Source organism: Xiphophorus hellerii, chromosome 14, assembly GCF_003331165.1.
Source record: "Xiphophorus hellerii strain 12219 chromosome 14, Xiphophorus_hellerii-4.1, whole genome shotgun sequence".
In the NCBI taxonomy this organism is placed as follows: domain Eukaryota; kingdom Metazoa; phylum Chordata; class Actinopteri; order Cyprinodontiformes; family Poeciliidae; genus Xiphophorus; species Xiphophorus hellerii.
Window position 1 is genome coordinate 5,541,687 of NC_045685.1, and position 20,832 is coordinate 5,562,518.

General features: G+C 39.8%; 3 protein-coding genes across 3 annotated transcripts; 1 reads left to right on the forward strand and 2 right to left on the reverse strand.

Moving 5' to 3' along the window:
- Positions 1–4,129: 4,129 nt before the first annotated feature.
- Positions 4,130–4,682, reverse strand: LOC116733468 (histone H2B 1/2-like). The gene has a single exon (XM_032584324.1). It carries the CDS (start codon positions 4,617–4,619, stop codon positions 4,245–4,247), a length of 375 nt encoding a protein of 124 aa, XP_032440215.1. The 5' UTR covers positions 4,620–4,682; the 3' UTR covers positions 4,130–4,244.
- A 130-nt stretch (positions 4,683–4,812) lies between these two features.
- LOC116733447 (scavenger receptor cysteine-rich type 1 protein M130-like) lies at positions 4,813–15,045 on the forward strand. The gene is made up of 10 exons (XM_032584302.1): positions 4,813–5,859; positions 8,440–8,472; positions 8,567–8,851; positions 9,717–10,040; positions 10,132–10,413; positions 11,290–11,613; positions 11,702–11,986; positions 12,956–13,282; positions 13,993–14,075; positions 14,173–15,045. Exons 1-10 carry the CDS (start codon positions 5,817–5,819, stop codon positions 14,287–14,289), a joined length of 2,103 nt encoding a protein of 700 aa, XP_032440193.1. The 5' UTR covers positions 4,813–5,816; the 3' UTR covers positions 14,290–15,045.
- Positions 15,046–18,175: 3,130 nt separating this feature from the next.
- LOC116733453 (lymphocyte antigen 75-like) lies at positions 18,176–20,425 on the reverse strand. The gene is made up of 5 exons (XM_032584310.1): positions 20,355–20,425; positions 19,857–20,231; positions 19,410–19,763; positions 19,199–19,287; positions 18,176–19,076 (listed from the first exon to the last, which is right to left on the reverse strand). Exons 1-5 carry the CDS (start codon positions 20,389–20,391, stop codon positions 18,978–18,980), a joined length of 954 nt encoding a protein of 317 aa, XP_032440201.1. The 5' UTR covers positions 20,392–20,425; the 3' UTR covers positions 18,176–18,977.
- Positions 20,426–20,832: the final 407 nt, after the last annotated feature.

Below are 20,832 nucleotides of genomic sequence, written 5' to 3' on the forward strand. Positions count from 1 at the left end.
AGGAACATTTATGTCCTCTTCCAGTGTTTCTTCTAAGTGATGGTCCTGATTTTTGGCTGCAGAGTCAGAAATGCTGTTTGTGTCTTTTTCATTTCCTTCTTGACACTTTGCCATGTTTTTTCCTGGTGGTTCAAATTCATTTCCGTCTTTAAGGTGAGATTTCATTTTTTCCTGCTCCATTTTGAAACTAAACTCACAGCCAGAGTGCAGTTTCTGGAAGTCAGTCAGTTCTTTTATAAGATGTTTCTTCTCAGCTTCAAGCTCCATGATTTTCAGAGAGGAAGCTTCCATGTCTTTAGCTCCATCCTGCTTAAAAATGTCTGCCTGCTGCATCAGGCCAGAAACTTCGACTTCATGTCTGGCTTTAAGTCCTTCAAAAGCAATAGTAGCCAGATCCAGAATACTCTTTAGATGTATTATTGTCTGATTGGATTGTTGTTGCAGGACAGACAACTCTTCTCTCCTTCTCTGGTCCAGACTTTCTTTTTCTGCTCTCAGTGTGTTGATGAGCTCAAGGTCGTTCCTGGCTTTTTCCAGATGTGCTTCGTTCAAACAAGTTATTTCGAGCTGGCAATCCTTGTTTTGTTGTCTTAGCGCAGAAACATCTGCTTCATACCTCCATTTCAGGTGTTGGTAAGAAGTCGTCATCTGATCTAGCTCTCTCTGCAGACGTTTCTCCTTGTTGTCATCATTATAGTTCAGCTGCATCTTGTCAGAAGCGTTTATAGCTTCTGGACTGCTAAACGTCTTTACTGCCTCTAGTTCTGTCTTTAACTCTCTGCTCATTTTCATGAATATCTCCTTAAGAGTTTTCTGCCTCTGCAGCTCATTTTTTGTCTCCTGTAGTTCTTTTTGGGTGGAGGCCAGCTTTTGGGTCTCGTCAAACCATTTCGCTCTCTCCATTTCAAAAAGAGATCCGAGTCTTTGGATCTCTCTCTGGACGTCCATCACAGGTCTGTTCTCTTCCCAGCCTTGCTGCTGTTGTTCAGCTATAAAATCTGACTGCTGGGGTCTCATCCCACCGTTGGAGTATTGTTGTGTTGGATATGACATGTTTATACAAAACAGTGCTGGTTCAAATCCGTCTTTTTCTGCAAACAATCTCCTTCTGAAAGCGCTTTGCGTACGTCTGAACTCGTCAGTAGTGCAGGAAGCAATGACAAGAAGGTAGCAGTTTGTTACATACATACAGTGCTGATGACATCACAAGCATGACTCTAGTTGTGACATCACAGTTTTCCTTCATCTTTGGAATGATGATGATGCCAGTGTTTGAGAAATCTACCACACTGACCAACCAGCCTTCCCCCCCCATATTGAAATTGGGCTGGGTGGGAGTTGGGGGGGGGGGGGGGGGTTATACAGTGTTAGGGTGACTGATTAGGGTGACTGCCCCCAAGTGTGCCCCTGCACACTAGGGGGCAGTGTCTCAAGAACTCTGAAATGAGTCTCCATTTTAGTTCATGGTTATTTTTTTTGCTCTTACTGTTTTAGTTTCAGGTGATCCTAGTCCCTTGGCTCTGACACCAAATAATCACATCTAGTTGAAACAAATTGAGGCCATTTTATATGGAAATAGTTGTATTGTCTGTAATGTCAGCATCAATCCATTTGTTTCATAACTGAATCAGAGGATTTTCAGAGAATGGAGAGACCAAAGATCTTCATGAATCCCAAGGAACACGGCGGGGAACGGTCAGAGAAAAAGACATAAAAGTTCCAGTTCTAGTTTGTCATAAACCATGTAATTTGTTTTATTGGTATTTTGAACGACTATTCCATGGACTCTAGACAGAAGTTGCTGGTGGATTGGAAATGAATGGGAAAGCTGCAGTTTTTAGTTTTTAATTTTATGAAGAAAAAAACAATGCAGGAAGATGCCAACGCCCAATGGGCTTATGTAAAGCTTCCACCAAATAATAAGAAAATAATATGTAATAAAATCCACTAATACAGTCCTTCATTTATTGATTATAAATGCATGAAACAAAAATACATCTACAAAGTTTTGACAGGAATTTAAATAGCTTGGGAGACTTTAACAGTCGCTAACACAAGTTAGTTTTTGGTTGGTCATTCCGGAAATGAAGGGGGCGCTAGTGACACTATTTCCTGTACCAACCGTGTTATAATAATTAGAATAATAATGTATTTTATTTGACAACGCCTTTCAAAACACCAAGAACACTTTCAGCATTAAAAATACAAATTAAACAGTAAAGAAATGGCTACAAAACGTGATATGTCACGTGGTATGTCCCTATTTTATTTTTAAATCTTTATTAAATCTTAATTTAGAATTATATTAGTAACAAACAATCTAAAATAAGCAACAATAAGGAATCATTATGGAGATGTATTTATCTATCTTTACACCCTCTCTATCTGAAACAAAAGTCATAAAACATGAATCAAATCAATATTTTGGAGACAAATGTACATTACATTTATCCATCCATTAATTATCATACACGCACGTTTATCCCTATAGTGGGTCATGAGGGCTGGACCCTGGACAGATCGCCAGTCCATTGCAGATTAAGAAAACAGATATAAACAAATACTCGCTGGTGCTGAAGTTCAAATAATAGATTGTGATGTTGTGAATGGTACTCTTAAAATAAATAAGTTAAAATCTAAAATATAATAGCCTCTGGATTATTAAATAAGAACTAGATGGAAAAGAGGTTTGGTCAGTAAAACATTTGGTCAACAATTTTGGCCAACTTAGTACGTCCATTCACAGAGCACTTTTGTTGTTTATCTGCCAAACATTTTTCTTATTATTCACATTATGAATATAATTTACAAACAAACCAAAGGACTTCTGAACTTCTAACAAGTGCCATTCAGAAAACTAGAATATTTTTGGTTGCAGGTGACCTGGCTCAGCTATTATCATTGTTTACCATAATGTCTCATTGGAAACTTTTGCTATAAGGACTCCAGCTCAACCAGTAAACTGATTGGTGTCCCACTATTCCATTTAGAAATTCAATTCTACCAATTGCAATCAATTCATAAAATAAAGACCTTAAATATCCAATTGTTGCGAAACCCAAAGTGATTCATTGAAAACTTTAAATGTAGCTTCAACCTGGAAAGAGAGTCAAGCAACTTAACTGAATGAAGAACAGATTTTAATCCATCAAAAAATAAAACATGATACACAGATAAATGTTTGTTAGGTTCCATCTAACCTTTATTTGTTGTCTTGTATTAATATTTTTCATTTTTGGTTTTAAAATACCTAACAGTGCACATAACTTCATTGTTATTCATGTCTGCTGAAATAAATGGGTAATATTACATTATGATCAGTCAAACAGTAGTTAATAACAATAATAATAACCATTTCACCAAATACTTTGTTACTCTTGTGTCGTTTATTGCAGTTACTTACTAAAACTATATTGAAGTTGTGCTACTCGTCATTAGAGCATCACATCTGGGTCCTACACCCACCTTTGATGGCTGCTGTTAGTTTATAAAATATATTAGACTTTCCAGAAATTTAACATTGGTGTACAAAACATATTTAAAAAAGATTAACCTTTAAAAAGAAAAGAAAAACACTAGAGAACTAGTAAGTATGTAAAAAATATTTGATATTTTTCAGGTGTAGTTTTACATGCCGTCATGTTGCAGAAGAATCTCAGCGCCGTCTAAACTCTCCGCTCTTCCTTGCTGAACTCCTTCACTCACCGCTGCAGGACCTGAACACCGACGCAGGTTTTGTCCACATTCCTCTGAGCTCAGATTGTAGCAAACATAAAAGACGGGATTTGAAAAGCAACGTTCACGTTCTGGCAAAAAAAAAAAAAAAAAAATCAACTTCACATGCTGAATCTGTACAAATTAGAAAACTGTGATCATTATTCACATATTTATATTTGTGAGGTTAGTGTCAAGAAGTTACTTTTTTTTTTTGATTTTTTGCATGTCTGAGAAACACCTAAATTAAATTTAATGTACAATTATGCAGCTTTTGAAATGCTTCCTTAACATTAATGCCACCAACTTTCATTCAACAAATTGATTGCAATGGCAAAGTAAACAGTTTCATTTGCTAGATTGAACTGTCACTTTGCTTGTAGATTGGATGTAGCTTCCCAGTTTAGCCATCACAGGACAAACATGTAATTTTAATAACTTTAAATGTCAGTGCATAAACCAGAGCCCTCCAGATGCAGTGAGTGGCTCTTAAAAGAGCCGTTGGGTTGGAGCATCAGCAGCAGAGCTGGTTACTTGGAGCTGGTGTATTTGGTCACAGCCTTGGTTCCCTCGGACACGGCGTGCTTGGCCAGCTCACCGGGCAGCAGGAGGCGCACAGCGGTCTGGATCTCCCTGGAGGTGATGGTGGATCGCTTGTTGTAGTGAGCCAGACGGGAGGCCTCGGAGGCGATGCGCTCAAAGATGTCGTTGACGAAGGAGTTCATGATGCTCATGGCCTTGGAGGAGATCCCGGTGTCGGGGTGGACCTGCTTCAGCACCTTGTACACGTAGATGGCGTAGCTCTCCTTCCTGGTCCTTCTCTTCTTCTTGCCTCCTTTGCCGGCCGTCTTGGTGACCGCTTTCTTGGAGCCCTTCTTGGGCGCGGACTTGGCGGGTTCGGGCATGTTGTCTCTGGAAACTTACAGCAGACGAATGAGCTGCTGGAGAGGAAACAGCTGATATTATACATGCTGTATGGAAATTGAGCTGCAGCGTCTCCTGGCTGGGATTGGACGAGGCGCTTGAAGTGAAACCACGTGGCTTTTCAAACGGTGCGCGCAGTCGGATCATAGAGAGAGAAAGAAAGAAAGGCGGGACGGTAAGCAAAAACAGAACTTTACAAGGAAACTCACACTAGTAGAATTTACACCTGATTTCGTTCATTTACTCCCCACAACATGATTTCACGCTGCTTGTATTTTTTGTATCATTATTATTATTATTATTATTATTATTATTATTAGCATCTGGAATGCAATTTATTCTTATTACCTTAGATGACATCTTGTAAGGATTCAGTATTTCTTCGTAGTGCTTATTAAAACCATCGCCACGTCCTGACAAGTCGAGTATGAGAGAGACGATCCACCACCAGGAGACGCTCCTCGGCTCCTCTGGCTCCTCCTGGTGGTGCCACCGCGATTTGCAGAAATGCGCTGCTGCCAGTCAGAAACGACCAAGCAGAGCCAGGAGGAAAGTCAACTTTGTTTTCCTGATTTTTATTTATTTTTTTGGTCTGAGCAAAAGTTAAATGTTTGGTCAAAAATCAAATATCTGGGCCATTACGTCACGGAGCAGCTCTGTGATGATGATGATGATGATGATGATGATGATGATGACATTGTCGCATATTGTACCCCCAGGCAAATGTTTTGGGGAGGACATTTCATATGTGCATGAAGTAAAAATAAGTCTGTTCAAACAGCCTGTTTGTGTTGCACATTTAAAAAAGTCACTGCCTACGACACGACTCTCAGTAGCCATTAGCATCTCCTTTTAAGGGCCTAAAATACTCTAAACTTACTCTGGCCAAATGAATCTGATGGAGCGGCTCAGGTCCGCTGGTTCTCACGTATCAAACATGAACGTGTGTTTGCAGTGCGACTGCAGCTTTTTTTTTTTTTTTTTAAATCAAGATAAAGTCGGTCGGGACACGTTTTTAGAAATGTGGACGTGATCAAATGTGACAGTTGAGATCAAATTCAGACGGGCAGCGCCGATCGTGTGGCGGAGAGAGCGACTCGGTGGGAGGAGAGAGCAGATTTATTGCGGACTTCATCCGAAGACGAACACACGCGACGAAGGAGCGGACGGGCCTGAGCATGGGTGACCTGTTGGTGCTGCTGGCGCTGCTGTGGACATCAGGTAGGCCTCTGCTTCACAAATCGGCTCAGAGTTGATTGAAAAACTATGCAAACTGCTGAAAAGCTCCTGCTTCATGAAGCCTGAGAAGGTTTACATTTTTTAATTAAAATAGACAATAAAAGACAAGGACTCCATATGCAATACATTGAAGGGTTTCTGTGTCCGAAGGTCATACTGCCAGGATAAAAGTTGGTCAGTTGCAACAAAAGACTAATTCGTCTATTTAGAGAAAAGGCCAGAGGGAGCCAACCGAGTGAGGTTTGTGTGTTTGTGCAGCAAAAAAATGTTTCCGTTTGTGCTGCTGTCATTTTCAAGATATGGAGAAATGTTCCCAGAGGTCACGAAAGGTCAACCAGCGCCTCCACCTTAGTCAAATCAGACAAAGTTGGTGTCGATCAATATATATATATTTATTTATTTATTTATTTTATTAATTCAAGAACATTTAGAATAAAAACATGAAGTGAATTTATCTGAAGCTGTATATCATGTTTTCACTCATTTCTCAGAGACAGATAAACACTGAGAGCAAACAGATGAATCTGAAGCGTAACGACTTGGTTTTCAATTCGGACACAGACTCCACGCAGCCTCGGTTCCTTTGTTTGATAACTGCATTCTAGAACGGTTTTGTGACGCACTAATGAGGTGCATAGTGCGTTACTACATGCACAGCACATACATTAAATAATCATTTAATGTAAAGAAAATGCATGAAGTTGCATCGCGGGGCCTCCAGACTTTAAGCAGCTCTCTGTCGCCCTGACTCCAGTGATCAGCCCAGTCCTGATCAGTATTAAAGATCCTGCTAGTTATATGCTTCTTAACGTTCCGCCGTCATCCGACCCACTCACTCTGAAAGAAATAAAACCCTCGCACTTGTTTACGGGTAAAATAATCTGATGGAACAGCTCCGGTTCTGCTAGCTGCCGTGGTGTCAGCCACGTAATCTTTGAGATGCGAATGCGAGATAAAATAAGTCAGAACATTTCTCAGAAACGTGGATGTGATCAAATCTGATGGGTGGGGGACAAACGAGCAAAAACCCGATGAGCCTCAACTTCCTCCCCCCGGCCACAGACATTTTCTTCAAACATCTCTGTTTGTTCTGCTATCATTTTAAAGGTACTGATAAAAAAACAAAACAGGGGGTAACACTTTATTTGACGAGGTGTGCATAAGACTGACATGACACTGTCACAAACATGACTTAACACCTGTTATGAACATGAAGGCGTCTTTGTGAATGTTTAGGACCGTTGTCAGGAAGTGTCATTTGGTAAATAATGACACTTTCGGGCGTACTGTGGTGGCGTAGTGGTTAGCGCGACCCGTATTTGGAGGCCTTCAGTCCTCGACGCGGCCGTTGCAGGTTCGACTCCCGGACCCGACGACATTTGCCACATGTCTTCCCCCCTCTCCTTCCCTATTTCCTGTCAGCCTACTTTCATATAAGGGACACTAGAGCCCACAAAAGACGCCCTGGAGGGGTAAAAAAAAAATAAAATAAAATAATGACACTTTCAATGCAAAGTTGATCTAAAAGTTGCATTAAAAGTGACAACTTTGCATTATTTTGCAAATAATGACACTTTAATGCAAAGTTGGCACTTTTAATGGACTTTCAATGCAACCTTTTAAAAAACGTTTGCATTAAAAGTGTCATTATTTACAGAATGACACATCTTGACAACAGTCAGACATTCATAAAGACACCCTCGTGTTCATCACTCGTGTTATGTCGTGTTTACGACAGTGTCGTGTCAGTCTTATGCACACCTCGTCAAATAAAGTGTTACCAAAAAGGTTTACAGAGGTCACCGAAGGTGAACCAGCCGCCCACGTTGCCCCAACCAAGCAAATTTGGTCTGAATCAACTGTGCTATCTATAGTCAAGGCTGAAAGGTCAACCAGTCCAACCCAACCTTACACAAGTTAGAAAAGAAAAAAAAAAAAAATTGGTGTCAATCAGCCATTCTGTGTTTGGGCTGCTAATATTTGTGTTTGCAATGCTACAATATTGAAACTATTAAAGCAGGTCAATAGAGACCATCACAGGCCACAGTTTGACTGAGGCAGGAACAGGATGCTTTGTATAATAATACTCATGCATGAATTGACTGGCAACATTACTATTGACGTCCATTAACAGTTTGGATTTCTTGATTTGAAAACCAAACAAATGTAGTTAGAGTTTCTTTCCTTTAGTTTTTATCCAAATATTTTCCTACTGTCAGACAGTCTAAGCTGTAATTCAGAATCTTAATTGGACATAAACTGGATAAAAAAATATGATAAATGTAGATTGAGGTATTTATTACTGGTATTATTATTTATATGTCCTTCTAATTCATGTAAAGCACTTTGAACTGCCTTGTTGCTGAAAATGTGCTACGTAAATAAAATGACCTCACCTACCAGATATTATTATTATTTTTTTTTATAGACTTATGCTCGCAGGGCTCTCCGTTCCAACTCCTGGCTTGGTGCAGTGGTCCGTTTTTCTACCAGAATGCCTAAAAATAAAAATAAAAATTGCTTTACTAATGGGTTTTGTTTGACTCTTTATGATCCCTGCAGGAGTCCAGGCGGAAGAAAAACACGAGCCAGAAGGTTAAAGAACAATAAACAATCACACAAGTGGAATTATTGTTCTTTCATAATTTACTTCCTCAGCAATGACTCTTTTCTTCTTCTTCTTCTTCAGAGGCTGATTACAGGTTGGTGGGAGGAGCGAGTCGTTGCTCAGGTAAACTGGAGATGAGGCTGGAAGAGTGGAAACCAGTCGCTGGATCTGACTTGATCCTGAGGGACGCGGTTGTCGTCTGTGAGCGTCTGGGCTGTGGCTCGGCTCTTTCTTTAGAAGAAAAGTTGCAATCGCTGCTCTTGCCCACGTGGATGATCACACCTAAATGTCTTCAGTCAGGAAAGTCTTTGAAGGAGTGTGCTTATCCAGAGAATTTCATTTTGGCCCTAGAGCTCACCTGTTCAGGTAAGCCTCTCATCTACAGTATATGTTATCGTATTCTATTGTCTTAGAAAGCTTGGTTGCTGTAAGTACAATAACACTTTTTTTCAATTTATTATTGATAGCAGTATTTTTTTGTGTATTTTCTTTAAAGTTCATATTCCTTTTAGTTCTGTCTTCTTTTCTTTCACATTCTTGGATGATGTTTCGAGAGATGCTTGTCGCACGCTCCATCAGAAACAAGCTCTTTAGTTGAATGAAATTAATACTGAACCTGTTTTCCGTTGCAAACAAGGCTTACACCTCAACATGGTTAAGTATTAATAAAAAATTTTTAAAAAGTTTTTAGACCTCTGGATGTTGAAATCAGGAGATAACGGTTTCATGCATGTTGTATTAGCCGGTTAAGTTTACACAACAGGACGGTACAAGTCTGGAACAAAATGTGTCTTGTTGCCTGTTTTTAAATGGCAAGATTTAACATTAAAGTAAGTTTGATTTATTTTTTATTATTTTAATAAGGACTTGGGAGATTTATAGTGACTTTTTTCGGTTAACAGAAACTCGAAAAAGCGGTTAGGATTTCCTGACGACCAGACTGTGCCGATGTGGCTCCGTCTCAAAACGCTTCCGCCAGCTGACTCCCGTACCGTCAGGTGGAACTTAAACAGAAGATTGTCTTTGCCACTAATAAAACGCAGCTCAAAAATAAGTCACTGTATTTATACAGAGCGGATGTGGAATCACATTTAGCATTGTTTTCTCAAATTTTAATTGTAAAATAAATGGAAATGCCGTGGCTGTCCAAACTTTAGTCATCAATCAATCAATCATAGACCCAAGTGTTTTGATTCATTTGGCTCTCTTTGATCCCTTCTGATCTTCACAGACTCCATTAGGCTCCTCAGTGGGACCAGTATGTGTTCAGGCAGACTGGAGGTGAAGTCCTCCCAGTCTGACCAGTCCAACCGGAGTTGGTCCTCCGTGTGCGACGCTGACTTTGACCACAAAGCTGCAGAAGTGGTCTGTAGGGAACTTGGCTGTGGGCCTCCTGTTGTCCTCCAGGGGGCGCTCTACGGAGAATCGGAGGCTCCAACATGGACCGAAGCCTTCCAGTGTGCAGGAGATGAGTTTTCTCTCCTGCGCTGTAGGCGCTCAGGCTCAACCAGACACACCTGCCCACCTGGCAGAGCTGTAGGACTCACCTGCTCAGGTAAAAGACGCCCGGATTTCCTGTTCTTTGTGTCTGTTCTGGTCAAAGTCGGACATTACCTGTTGCTAATTACTCTCTGCCTTCGGTTCAGAACCTGTCAGGTTAGTGGGAGGATCCAGCCGCTGTGCAGGTACGCTGGAGCTGAAACACCAGGGAGAGTGGAAACCAGTGAACTACTATGGGATCAGCTACAAGAGAGCGTCTGTTATCTGTGAACACATTGACTGTGGCTCTCCTGTGTCTATAATTGACAAAGGCTCCTCATACAAGTCTGTATTAGGCATTCGCTCTGACTGCTTACCTCCTGTCCACGCACTAAGGGGCTGCGTTTCTCCACAAGACGCTTCCGGAATCAGCCACGTTGTCTGTTCTGGTAAGCTGACGTCACGTCTTTTGATAATATGTAGAGAACATTTCCTCCAGTGACTATTGCTGGGTTTCAGACACGTGACCCAGATGACGCACAAAATTCAGATGGAGGTCCGGAAGTGGATTTCTCCGGTTCAAGAGAGTAGTATACAATACGAATACATGTATTGGATATAATTATGAATTTACTGTCCGTTACTCGGCACTGAGCTAGCTGCTAACGACATTAGCGCTCTGAGGACAACCATGCCAGGGCATGAAAATAATAAATCTTACCTCCCATATGAATGCTTGTCTTTCTAAGTAACTGTCCAATAAAATACCTGAAAATACAATTATGAATATAAATATAAATACAAACGATGCGATCGTTACCTGTTAGAAAGTGGGCGCTGCAAACTCTGGCGAATGGTGAACTAAAGTGCTTTTAGAGTCAAGCTAAAGGATATTAATTACAAGAAAAATGCCACAAAAGCAATTAAAGTTTCTAATAAACATGCATAGATATATAACAAGAGACAAAAACATGGGAACAATTGCAGTCCTGAATAGATAACACATATTTTCTAGTTTGTTTTTTTTTAAAATGCAAATGCACACTGCTTTTTTGTGCTGGTCCATCATGTGAAATCTCAGTGAAATAAATTCTAGATCCCAGCTGTGCGGCATGACAAAAGTGAAAATATTTGAGGAGTAACAATTCAAAGCACTGCGAGAAATTAAATCCTCATCACTTCATGTGCTGGTGAACAGATTACAAGTGGGACCTGCCCAGTTTTTTCCCCCCACATCCTCCAACGCAAACATAACTTAGTTGAGTGCGAAATCCTAAAATTAGTCTTTTTAACTATCTCCTCTGGATGTGTTCTGATCTCCACAGACTCCATTAGGCTCCTCAATGGGACCAGTATGTGTTCAGGCAGACTGGAGGTGAAGTCCTCCCAGTCTGACCAGTCCAACCGGAGTTGGTCCTCTGTGTGCGACGCTGACTTTGACCACAAAGCTGCAGAAGTGGTCTGTTGGGAACATGGCTGTGGGTCTCCTGTTGTCCTCCAGGGGGCGCTCTACGGAGAATCGGAGGCTCCAACATGGGCCGAAGCCTTCCAGTGTGCAGGACATGAGTTTTCTCTCCTGCACTGTAGGCGCTCAGGCTCAGCCAGACACACCTGCTCACCTGGCAGAGCTGTAGGACTCACCTGCTCAGGTAAAAGACGCCCAGATTTCATGTTCTTCACATCTGATCTGATTCAACTTTTATTTCGGTTACTGATTACTCGCTGCGTTCGGTTCAGAACCTTTCAGGTTAGTGGGTGAAGGAGCCAGCCGCTGTGAAGGTACTCTGGAGCTGAAACACCAGGGAAAATGGACAACATTGGGAAGTTACAACCTGACCTCAAATGAAGCCGCTTTAATCTGCAAACACCTGGGCTGTGGCAGCGCTGGTGTCTTACAACTACAACGTTTACCAACCATGACCATGTTGACTCTGGTCCCTGAATGTGTTTCCTCCGGTTCCGCTCTAAGGGAATGTGTTTCTTTCCTGTTCTCCTTCCACTATGTGCATCTTACCTGCTTAGGTAATAATTCCACCACAACATCACGTGGGAATCTAATAGTCTTGTTGTCCTTTTTCAGCCGACGTTCTCCAGAAGATCCCGTCCTAAAGTCTACAGAAGCAGATTTGTTTTTGATGTTTTTCCAAACCTCAACAGAGTACTTATTGATTTGCTTATAATAGGCTGATAATGAGCCTGAATGAATCAGAACCTGAAAAACTTTGATCCCAAAGTTAGCTAGATTTCACAGAGGATTTCAAAACATTTTTGTAAATACAAACTTATTTTAGATAGTTAAAGAACATACCATGGTCAGGATTAAATTATCTTTATGTTACTTATTACTTTAAAAATAATCCAACCAAAGGTGGAAAGTTTTATGCTTTCTATCTTTTTAACTTGCAGAACATAATGAAATTGAAGTCATTTCAGAAATTGAACAAGTTACTTTGTTTACCGCTGACTGTAGTGGATGAAAAATCATATATTTTTACATATTGTGCTTCAGTGAAGCAACAAAATAAAGAAACTGCAATTTATATGAAGGATACACCCATAGAAGCTACTTATGTCTCATTAACAGAAAACTAATCAAATGTACAACTTCAATAGTCGTCTGTTAATTCTTCTGGTTTACACCCCAGAATCAAGGTGGCCACAAGCAAATACAAAGGGAGATATTCTCCTCTAGTATGAAGATTATGCAGTGTCAACATAGATGAGAAGTTTTTTTTATCATAAATGAGCAGATCCTCCTTTAACACTAATAAACTGGAACATACAGTATATATATATACACATTTATATGTATGTATTTATGTGTATATATAGATACATTTTTTTATTTTTTTAAACGTACTGCTTGTTTTTACAAATACTGAGTTTATCATTATTTCTTAGTAACTAAGCACATTAGGCCCAATTTCTTGAGAATTGCTGGACATGCAGTGCTTAATTCTACCATCTGATGATCCCTCTGTGTGTTCCCAGGCCAATCATTTCAGCCAATCATCTCTGTGTCTGACGGCAACACAACCTTGGATGTCCAGCAGCTGAGCATACGGGTGTCCAGAGGTTCCAGCTTCATCATCAGCTGCTCCATCCAGTCACAGCATCCGGGGGGCTTCTTCAAACTCTTCTTCACCTCCTCCAACACGGCACACAGCACAATTCAGCCGGCTGTACACCACTGTGCCCATTTTCTGTTCCCTAAAGCTGAGCCTGCCCACCAAGGAAACTACAGCTGTGTCTATGTTGTCACCGTTTTCTCTCAAACAACTTTCTCTGAGAGCCATGTGCTGTCCCTGACCGTCTCAGGTAAATGGAATCAATGCCAGTTATCGACTAAGACACTTTTTAGTGTGTGGTGTTATGGGGACCGACTGCTCACAACAATCGGGTCCAAATCCTGGGCCCCATAAAAAGAAGTTCTGTTTTTGGGGTTACTTTTTGAACTAAGGTGTGAATGAAGTTTAGGTTATGTTTTGGGTTAGGAATGTACTGGCAATGGTTAGGTTGAGGGTAAAGGTCAGGGTTAGGCTACAGGAATGAAAAACAAATGAATGGAAGTCGATGCAAAATCCTTGTCAAAAAAGAATGACATACCATGTGTGTGTTAGGTTGTATGTGTGAGAGTTTAACTCCAGATATTTATACAACTACATCGGTAGTTATGTAACTACAGTAATATATATATATATATATATATATATATATATATATATACAGTACAGACCAAAAGTTTGGACACACTTTCTCATTGAATTCAATGAGAAAGTGTGTCCAAACGTTTGGTCTGTACTGTATATATATATATAGTATGTATAAGTGTGCATGTATATACAATACGAATACATGTATCTTATATAATTATGTCTTGAATTAACTGTCATTCTGTCTGTAAAGATTTTTTTGGATGACTTTTGTCCTGAATTGGTGCCATGTAAATAAACAAAATGAAACTGAACGAAATTGATTAGCTGAGCATTTGTGTGGAATAGAAATGATGACTGAATATGTTTGAACAGATTCAACAGTTCATCTCATCAAAGTCGTCCTCCTGCCTCTGACTCCGCCATTGCTTGTTGCTGTCTTGTTTTCCTGCTGGAAGGTAATGTTTCCATCCCCGTCTATGGTAATTTAACCGTCTCACCCTAGAGACGAACAACACACCCACGTCGTATCTGTGTGCTGTAATGCCTCCTCAGGTCACCAGGAGGCAGAGGAGGCACAGACAGGACAACGTGGAGATGCTCCAGTCCAACATGTCTGCAGCTGGAGGACAGACAACCGAGGAGGAAGAGCAAAACAGTACTTCCAGATGAATTCATCAAGCAAGACCACCAGAGCACAGTAGCTGTATTTTTATAATTTCACTTTGAAATCCAACAAACAACTGCCACAAACACCACTGCGTTTATATTCAGATCACTGGAAGCGCTGTTAGTTGAGGTTTTGTGGGCTTTTTTTAAGACCTTGGATTATTTCTCCAAACACATAGTTAAATTCGGAGTCACTTTTGAATTAACTTCCATCAAATGTTAGTATCCAATTTATGTTTTTTTTTTCTAATTTATGTTTTATATGATGATGGTGTATACAGATATACATAGGGATGCATTTATCTGGAAAAGGAGTGGGAAGAAGGCAAATTTATTTACCCCAAAATTAGTGTTCTATACATGCTATTTCTTTTTTTTTGTAAATGCTACTGATGTCACCCATAATGTCCCCACCAAATTGATATTTCAATCATGCATTATATATCATGTATTAATTATATAATATGATAAAATTGTGTATGCCTGCTTTTCAATAATGAATAAAATAGCATTTAGCAATTCTATTAGGGTATTGAAGCAATAGTAATTTTGAGTTTTGTATGTTGTGCATTAGAAAGTATTGGTATTATGTTAACCCAGCGTCTACTAGCTTAGCATATATTCATGGTCAATAATCACACACTTAATATTCTTGGTTTTTACAAATTTATGATTGTCGCATTTCTGGAATTTTGAACTATACGGTATCGATTTTTCATCGTCGGCTTGATTTTCGAAAAATAAATGGCTTGGATTAAACATGTGTTGTGTTTTGTACATTCATCCAATAGAAATAGCCAAAAGCAGGTAAATCATGTTTTTCCTTTATGTGCCAGGCTTTTTTTTTTACTTGTCTCATAGATTATTGTAATATTTTGGAGTGCTATTGATCAGTAGATTTTCCAGGTGCTGTGAGGAACAAAGTTCAAAGACTTAAAAATATCTTAAATTGGCAAACACTCTGACTAGGGAGCTTTTAATTAACCAGAAATAATTTGGCAAAGATATTACCCAGAATCTTAACGACACATCATCCTTCAACTGATCATCTGCAGTTTTCAGATTATAGCGGTTTAATATTTTTTTTATACTAAAAGCAGCTTTTTGTTTTCCTGGAAGCTGTAAAATACAGGGGAAAAAAAACTTGTGAGCGCAGAAAGTACAGCATTTATTCAGGTCACCGAACGCTGCTTTGAGCACCGTCACATATAGAAAGCTGCATTCAATGGCAGGAAAAAAAAATGCAAATTTTTGTAGCTTGTGACATTCATGATGCCGTCTAAAGCAGCATTTTGGCGCCCTGCCCATGCTTTACTTTCCCACCTAATTTAAACCCCAGTAACAAAATAGGGGAAGAAGTACTCGATGTCAGTCTTTGCTTCTTTAGCATTGACACAATCTTAGAAGAAAAATAAAATAAAATCCTATTATAGATGAGATGGGCCACTGGGATTTTTTTGATGTCGCCCAATTCAAACCTGCAAAGGTAACTTCCAGTTACGCTTCGGTGTTGTGATGAAGGTTCTTTTTCTTGATGACTGTTCTATGGAAAGCGTGTTGCATGGTGGCTGACTGCAGGTAAATGTCAGAACCTGGTTTGTTTGCTTTAAGCTCTCCAGTCTTTCTGGTGGTGAGGCACAGAGAGGTTTCATCGGACAGCCGATGAAGACCGTTACCAGCCGCAGACCGGTAAGGGTCCATGGATCAATTGGTACTGCACAAGAAATAGTTAATATCCGTAATGTATGATCTCAGTTGTAAGGATCTTTTATTTTGGAAAAACCTGTAACCGGATTCTCTCGGTTTCGTCTTGCACGCCAACGCTGTACCCACAAGCAAGCAAAATCAGTAAGAAACAGATCTTCGTAAAGAAAGTTTCTTTACGAAGGGGAAAAGGCCCGGCGAAGAGACAGAAGCACGTCCAAGGAAAAGAAAGCCTTTAACAGACAATACCGGGCTTCCTACTTGAAATATAGATTTCTGCCGGTATGTGATTCCCACATTCCAAACCCACTCTGCATAATATACGGCCACCGTCTCGCTATGCCTTCAAAACTGCTTTGCCACTTAGAGCTTTTGAGTCTAAACCCTATGACAGAATTAAAATAATAACCTATATAAAAACTAATCATTATATTTAAGGAGGCCTCACTGAAGGGAGCAGTCGACATGAATGTTTTGAGAAAGGGTGCGAGTGCAGCCGGTTTCAGCAGGTAATTGCTCGGCAAGAAGTTCCTGTGCCCTTGACACGAAAGATTGTGTAAAGCTGTATAGCTTGTTTTTGTTTAATCGTACATGGACACGTGTTCCAGAAGATATGCTGTGTAACTCTGAATGACGTTGCAGCTGTGTGACCCATTTTCCTTAAGAGATGCAACGTGTATGTAACTAGGGAACGAATGAAATAAAAAGAGGGTGCGGCAGGAGGTACTTCAGGGCGGGTAGAGCTTGTAACTGAATACGTCTCTGTCCGTTCTCCACGCAAGTATAAGAAATCTAACTCTTTTGTCTTTTCTCTTTGTGTTATTAATGATGTTTTAGGATGTTGAAACCCGACACCCTCGTTCACACGGCACAATTCAAAGATCCAAAATGTTTTCAGTGTTTTGATGTGCTTAAGACACGTAATTAGTTATGTAAATACTTCTTATTGACACTTCTTATCTGTTCTGAATATTTATGAATTTCAAAAAGGGTGAATCTGTTTGAAGTATTTGGAAAACAAGAAGAAATGGAATTTAATCAATTTCAAATGCTCATTAGGTAAAGAAAAAAAAATTATATCAAGCAAGACACAATGTACATTGTGAAACACATTTGTTGAAATAAAAATAACATTTATTAAAGGAAAATTGTTGCAATATGTTTCTTTGATGCTTAAACTATAAAAAAAATGTATTTTTTTTTTTTACATCTCTAGTGATTTTGGAACATCTACTGAAATGACACAAACAAATATGAGGCATGTGTGACAAAGTGAAATGTATTTTTGTTGCTAAGGAGACAACCTCTTACAAAAGAATAAACACAACAGCTACATATTAAGATTAGGGGGAAAAAAGCATTTTTTTGCATTTGGACCTAAATAACACACCACCACCTCCATTTCTATGTAAACTAGTTTCACTTTTAATGTTACAGATGAAATAGTTGCTTACATAACTATCGGCTATTGGCTTGGTTTGGCCACGTTATTAACTTGGCCAAGCCAAGTTTTACTTAAAAACAAAGCCTGAAGGCTGTGCTTGAAAATCAGGTCATTAACAAAAAAAAGAATATTCCTGCTCAAGGTCTTACATTAACTAATATTCTTTCTAAAGAACATTACTTTATGTAATATTCCACTACGGCCACAATATTTAAGATGCTTTAACTTGCAGATTAAGAATATATTGTGTTCAAGTCATTTGGATATATTTCACACAGTTACAATAATTGATATAGAAATAATTATTTTACTTTAGAATGATAAAAATTTATTTATTTAAACCTATATATAGCCATCCATCCATCTTACACACTTGTCCCTAGTGGAGTCGGGAGGTGCTGGTGCCTATCGTCAGCGAACATTTCGGGCGAGAGGCGGGGTCACCCTGGACAGGTTGCCAGTCTGTCGCAGGGCAACACAGAGACAGACAGGACACACGACCACGCACACACACACACACACACCCCCACACACACCAACACACCCCCCCACACACACACACACACACACACCCACCCCAACACACACACACACACACACACACATGATATCCATACATAAATTCGCTCTGTGTTGCTTAGGCTGTCATGAAAAGATCAGGTCAAAGAAATTAGATTTGGGCTCAGGGGGAAAACAACAAAAGGATTGAGTCGTTCATACCACTCTTAAAAACTCAACCAGTTGATCTTTGAGAAGAAAATGTTTATTGGAATACATGAACATAGACCTATGAAGCTGAGATGCCATCAAGGGACAATTTTACTTGACATCTTAATAATGCAGACAGAAAACCAACTTTGGTTATATAGTTACAAAAATGACAATTGTTTTTCACAACAGCCCCAACCCCACCAGTTAAACCAGTTTCTAGTAGCAGTAGCCAGTCTTCTCAAGCTCTTCCATCATGTTTTGTTTTTCTTTTTCATACTTTCAAGCAAAAGAAAGAAATTAATTGCTGAGCCCAAAATTATTCATACCCCATGGCAAATTTAGATTAAGTTTTACTTTTACCAACATGTTTCTAACTGACAGGAAGTAGTATTAATAACTCAGGGCGGCCCATTGATTGGTAGAACATCATAGAGAATCTGTGGAGGTGAGCTAAAGATTAAGGTGATGGCAATGAGGCCATCACAACCTCACAGACCTGGAGCTCAGCATAAGAGATCATCTTTCAAAACACCGAAATCTGGTCAGAAATTTGAAGAAGTGTTTGATTGCTGTAGTGCCAGGATTTCTCCCGCTCATAACTGGGAAGAAAATCCTTAATTGTTCAGCATGACATTTTATTAAAATCTAAATAAAAAGAAACGTTCTATTTTTCAAATGATAGTTCCTTTGCTTTGTTTTATCGTTTGAGAGATACCCGTCTCTTTTGTTATCAGAAATAAACTTCCTTGTAAATTGATAAAGAAAAAGGATAATTTTGAACTTAATTGTAACATGTCTGGTTCAATCCAAGTTGGGACTATCAGTTCATGGTTCAGCCTCCTTTCTCTCCCTCTGCTTGTTTTCTGCCAGCCTGCTCTGTCCACTCCAGGGAGACTCCACTCACTCCTTTCGCCTCCAATCTGTCCTGGAGCTTGGGGGGACAAAAACTTTGTCATTTTTAAATATTTCAACAAATATTTTAAGGACACCCTCTTATCCTTGGGCTGTAAACTCTGTTCCCTAAGATATAAATGCCGAGCTTTTCAACTCTACCTTTTTTAGGATGTTTGCTTTCAGAGCGGGATTGTTCAGTCCCACAGAATCCTCCGATTGGATCGTCATCTTCGTCGCCTGTTTTGCTTCTATTGGTAGATGGGATGGGGAAAAACAGCTTTATTCGAAGGTTGACAATTCATTTGACTGAATACCACTTTCCTCATTGAATGCATCATTTTATGTCTCTGAAGGTCAGTAAAACACCCACCTGGGGGGAGGCTGTAGCAGACAAAAGGTAATTTTTTTTCACAGGACAAGAATTTCCATGCCACTGATCTCGTAACAGACGTGGCACCACATATGATTCTCATTGAGCCAATTTCATTCATAACATTATCCCAGCTGCTGAATTGGAAACTGCTGCCGTCAGACCAAGAAAACATTTTATCTCTAAACAGACCAATCCATGCCACGGTTTTATTTGTCAGGTTATTGATCTTCTTGTTTTCTGCATCGGTACTGACAGTGGCCAGGTCGGTGTAGCTCTCCCTGCAGTACTTCTGGGCACTTATCCAGTCCTTTGATTTATTAACAAAAACAAATTCACGAGCCAGACGTGTTCCTGTAGCAAGGAAGGATGGAGGACAGAAGTGATTACAGTTTTGTATGCTGTTATAAAACTTTTAGACCTAAATGTCATGCTTGGTATAATTACCAATGTAACAAACAAATGGTAACTTGCTGCTGCACTCTGTGTCCAACCATAACCCATTCTGGTAAATGGTTACACAGAACTGATTGGCTCCAATGAAATCAGGGTCAGAAGCTGAAGTGTACCAGTTCCTGTAGTCAGCCCCACTGCTGCTGAAGCCATCTGACCACTTCCAGTCGACTTCGTTGTACAAACCAATCCTGACATCAGAGCTGTGACCGGCAGAATTGAGTGTTTTCTTAAGCTCATTATTTTCATCAACGCTGCTAATAGAGGCCAGGTCTGTATATGTTTGTCTGCAGTGGGTTAGAGCTTCACTCCAAGTGGATGACTGGTTGACAAAGTGGTACTGACGGCAGGTAGAGAGGCTGAGCCACCCTGCAGGAAAATACATTACATTCTTGAAAGTGAAATGTGAAGTCTGAAACCAGCAATCTAAATCTACTTCTTCCTTAATGAAAGAGTAAATCAAATATAATCGCATTGAACTATTTCATTTACCTGCGAGAAGCAGGAGTCCCACCAAGATCCTCTCCATCGTCAGGCATCTGTAGACTGGAAAAAAACCCTGGAGCTCCCAAAATAAAAAGGTTCCTCTTTTGCCGTTTATGCAAATGTTTACTAGGAAATCCGTTTAGCATTCTGAATAAAAATGTGAAATGAACATGAAGTCTGAAATTTGATATCATTGTTTTCACTGTGTGGAGATGGATGGAAGAAGAAATGACAGAATAACAGTTTTTGCATTTTGACATTTCAAACATAAATTTGGTTTATGGAAACATGGCAATTTCAGAAGCACACCCGTTTTCAATAAAAAGCTTTGGAGTTAGGATAAGGTGTTTTCTTTGGCTGTATTGGTTTATGTTGCCATTGGGGTAAACCATGGTCCTCATACTTATCAGAGTCTATTGTCTCTGCCTTTCCTCCTTCCTTTCTTCTCTCATGTCCCCTCTTTCATTCCTAGCCTTTTCTGTCT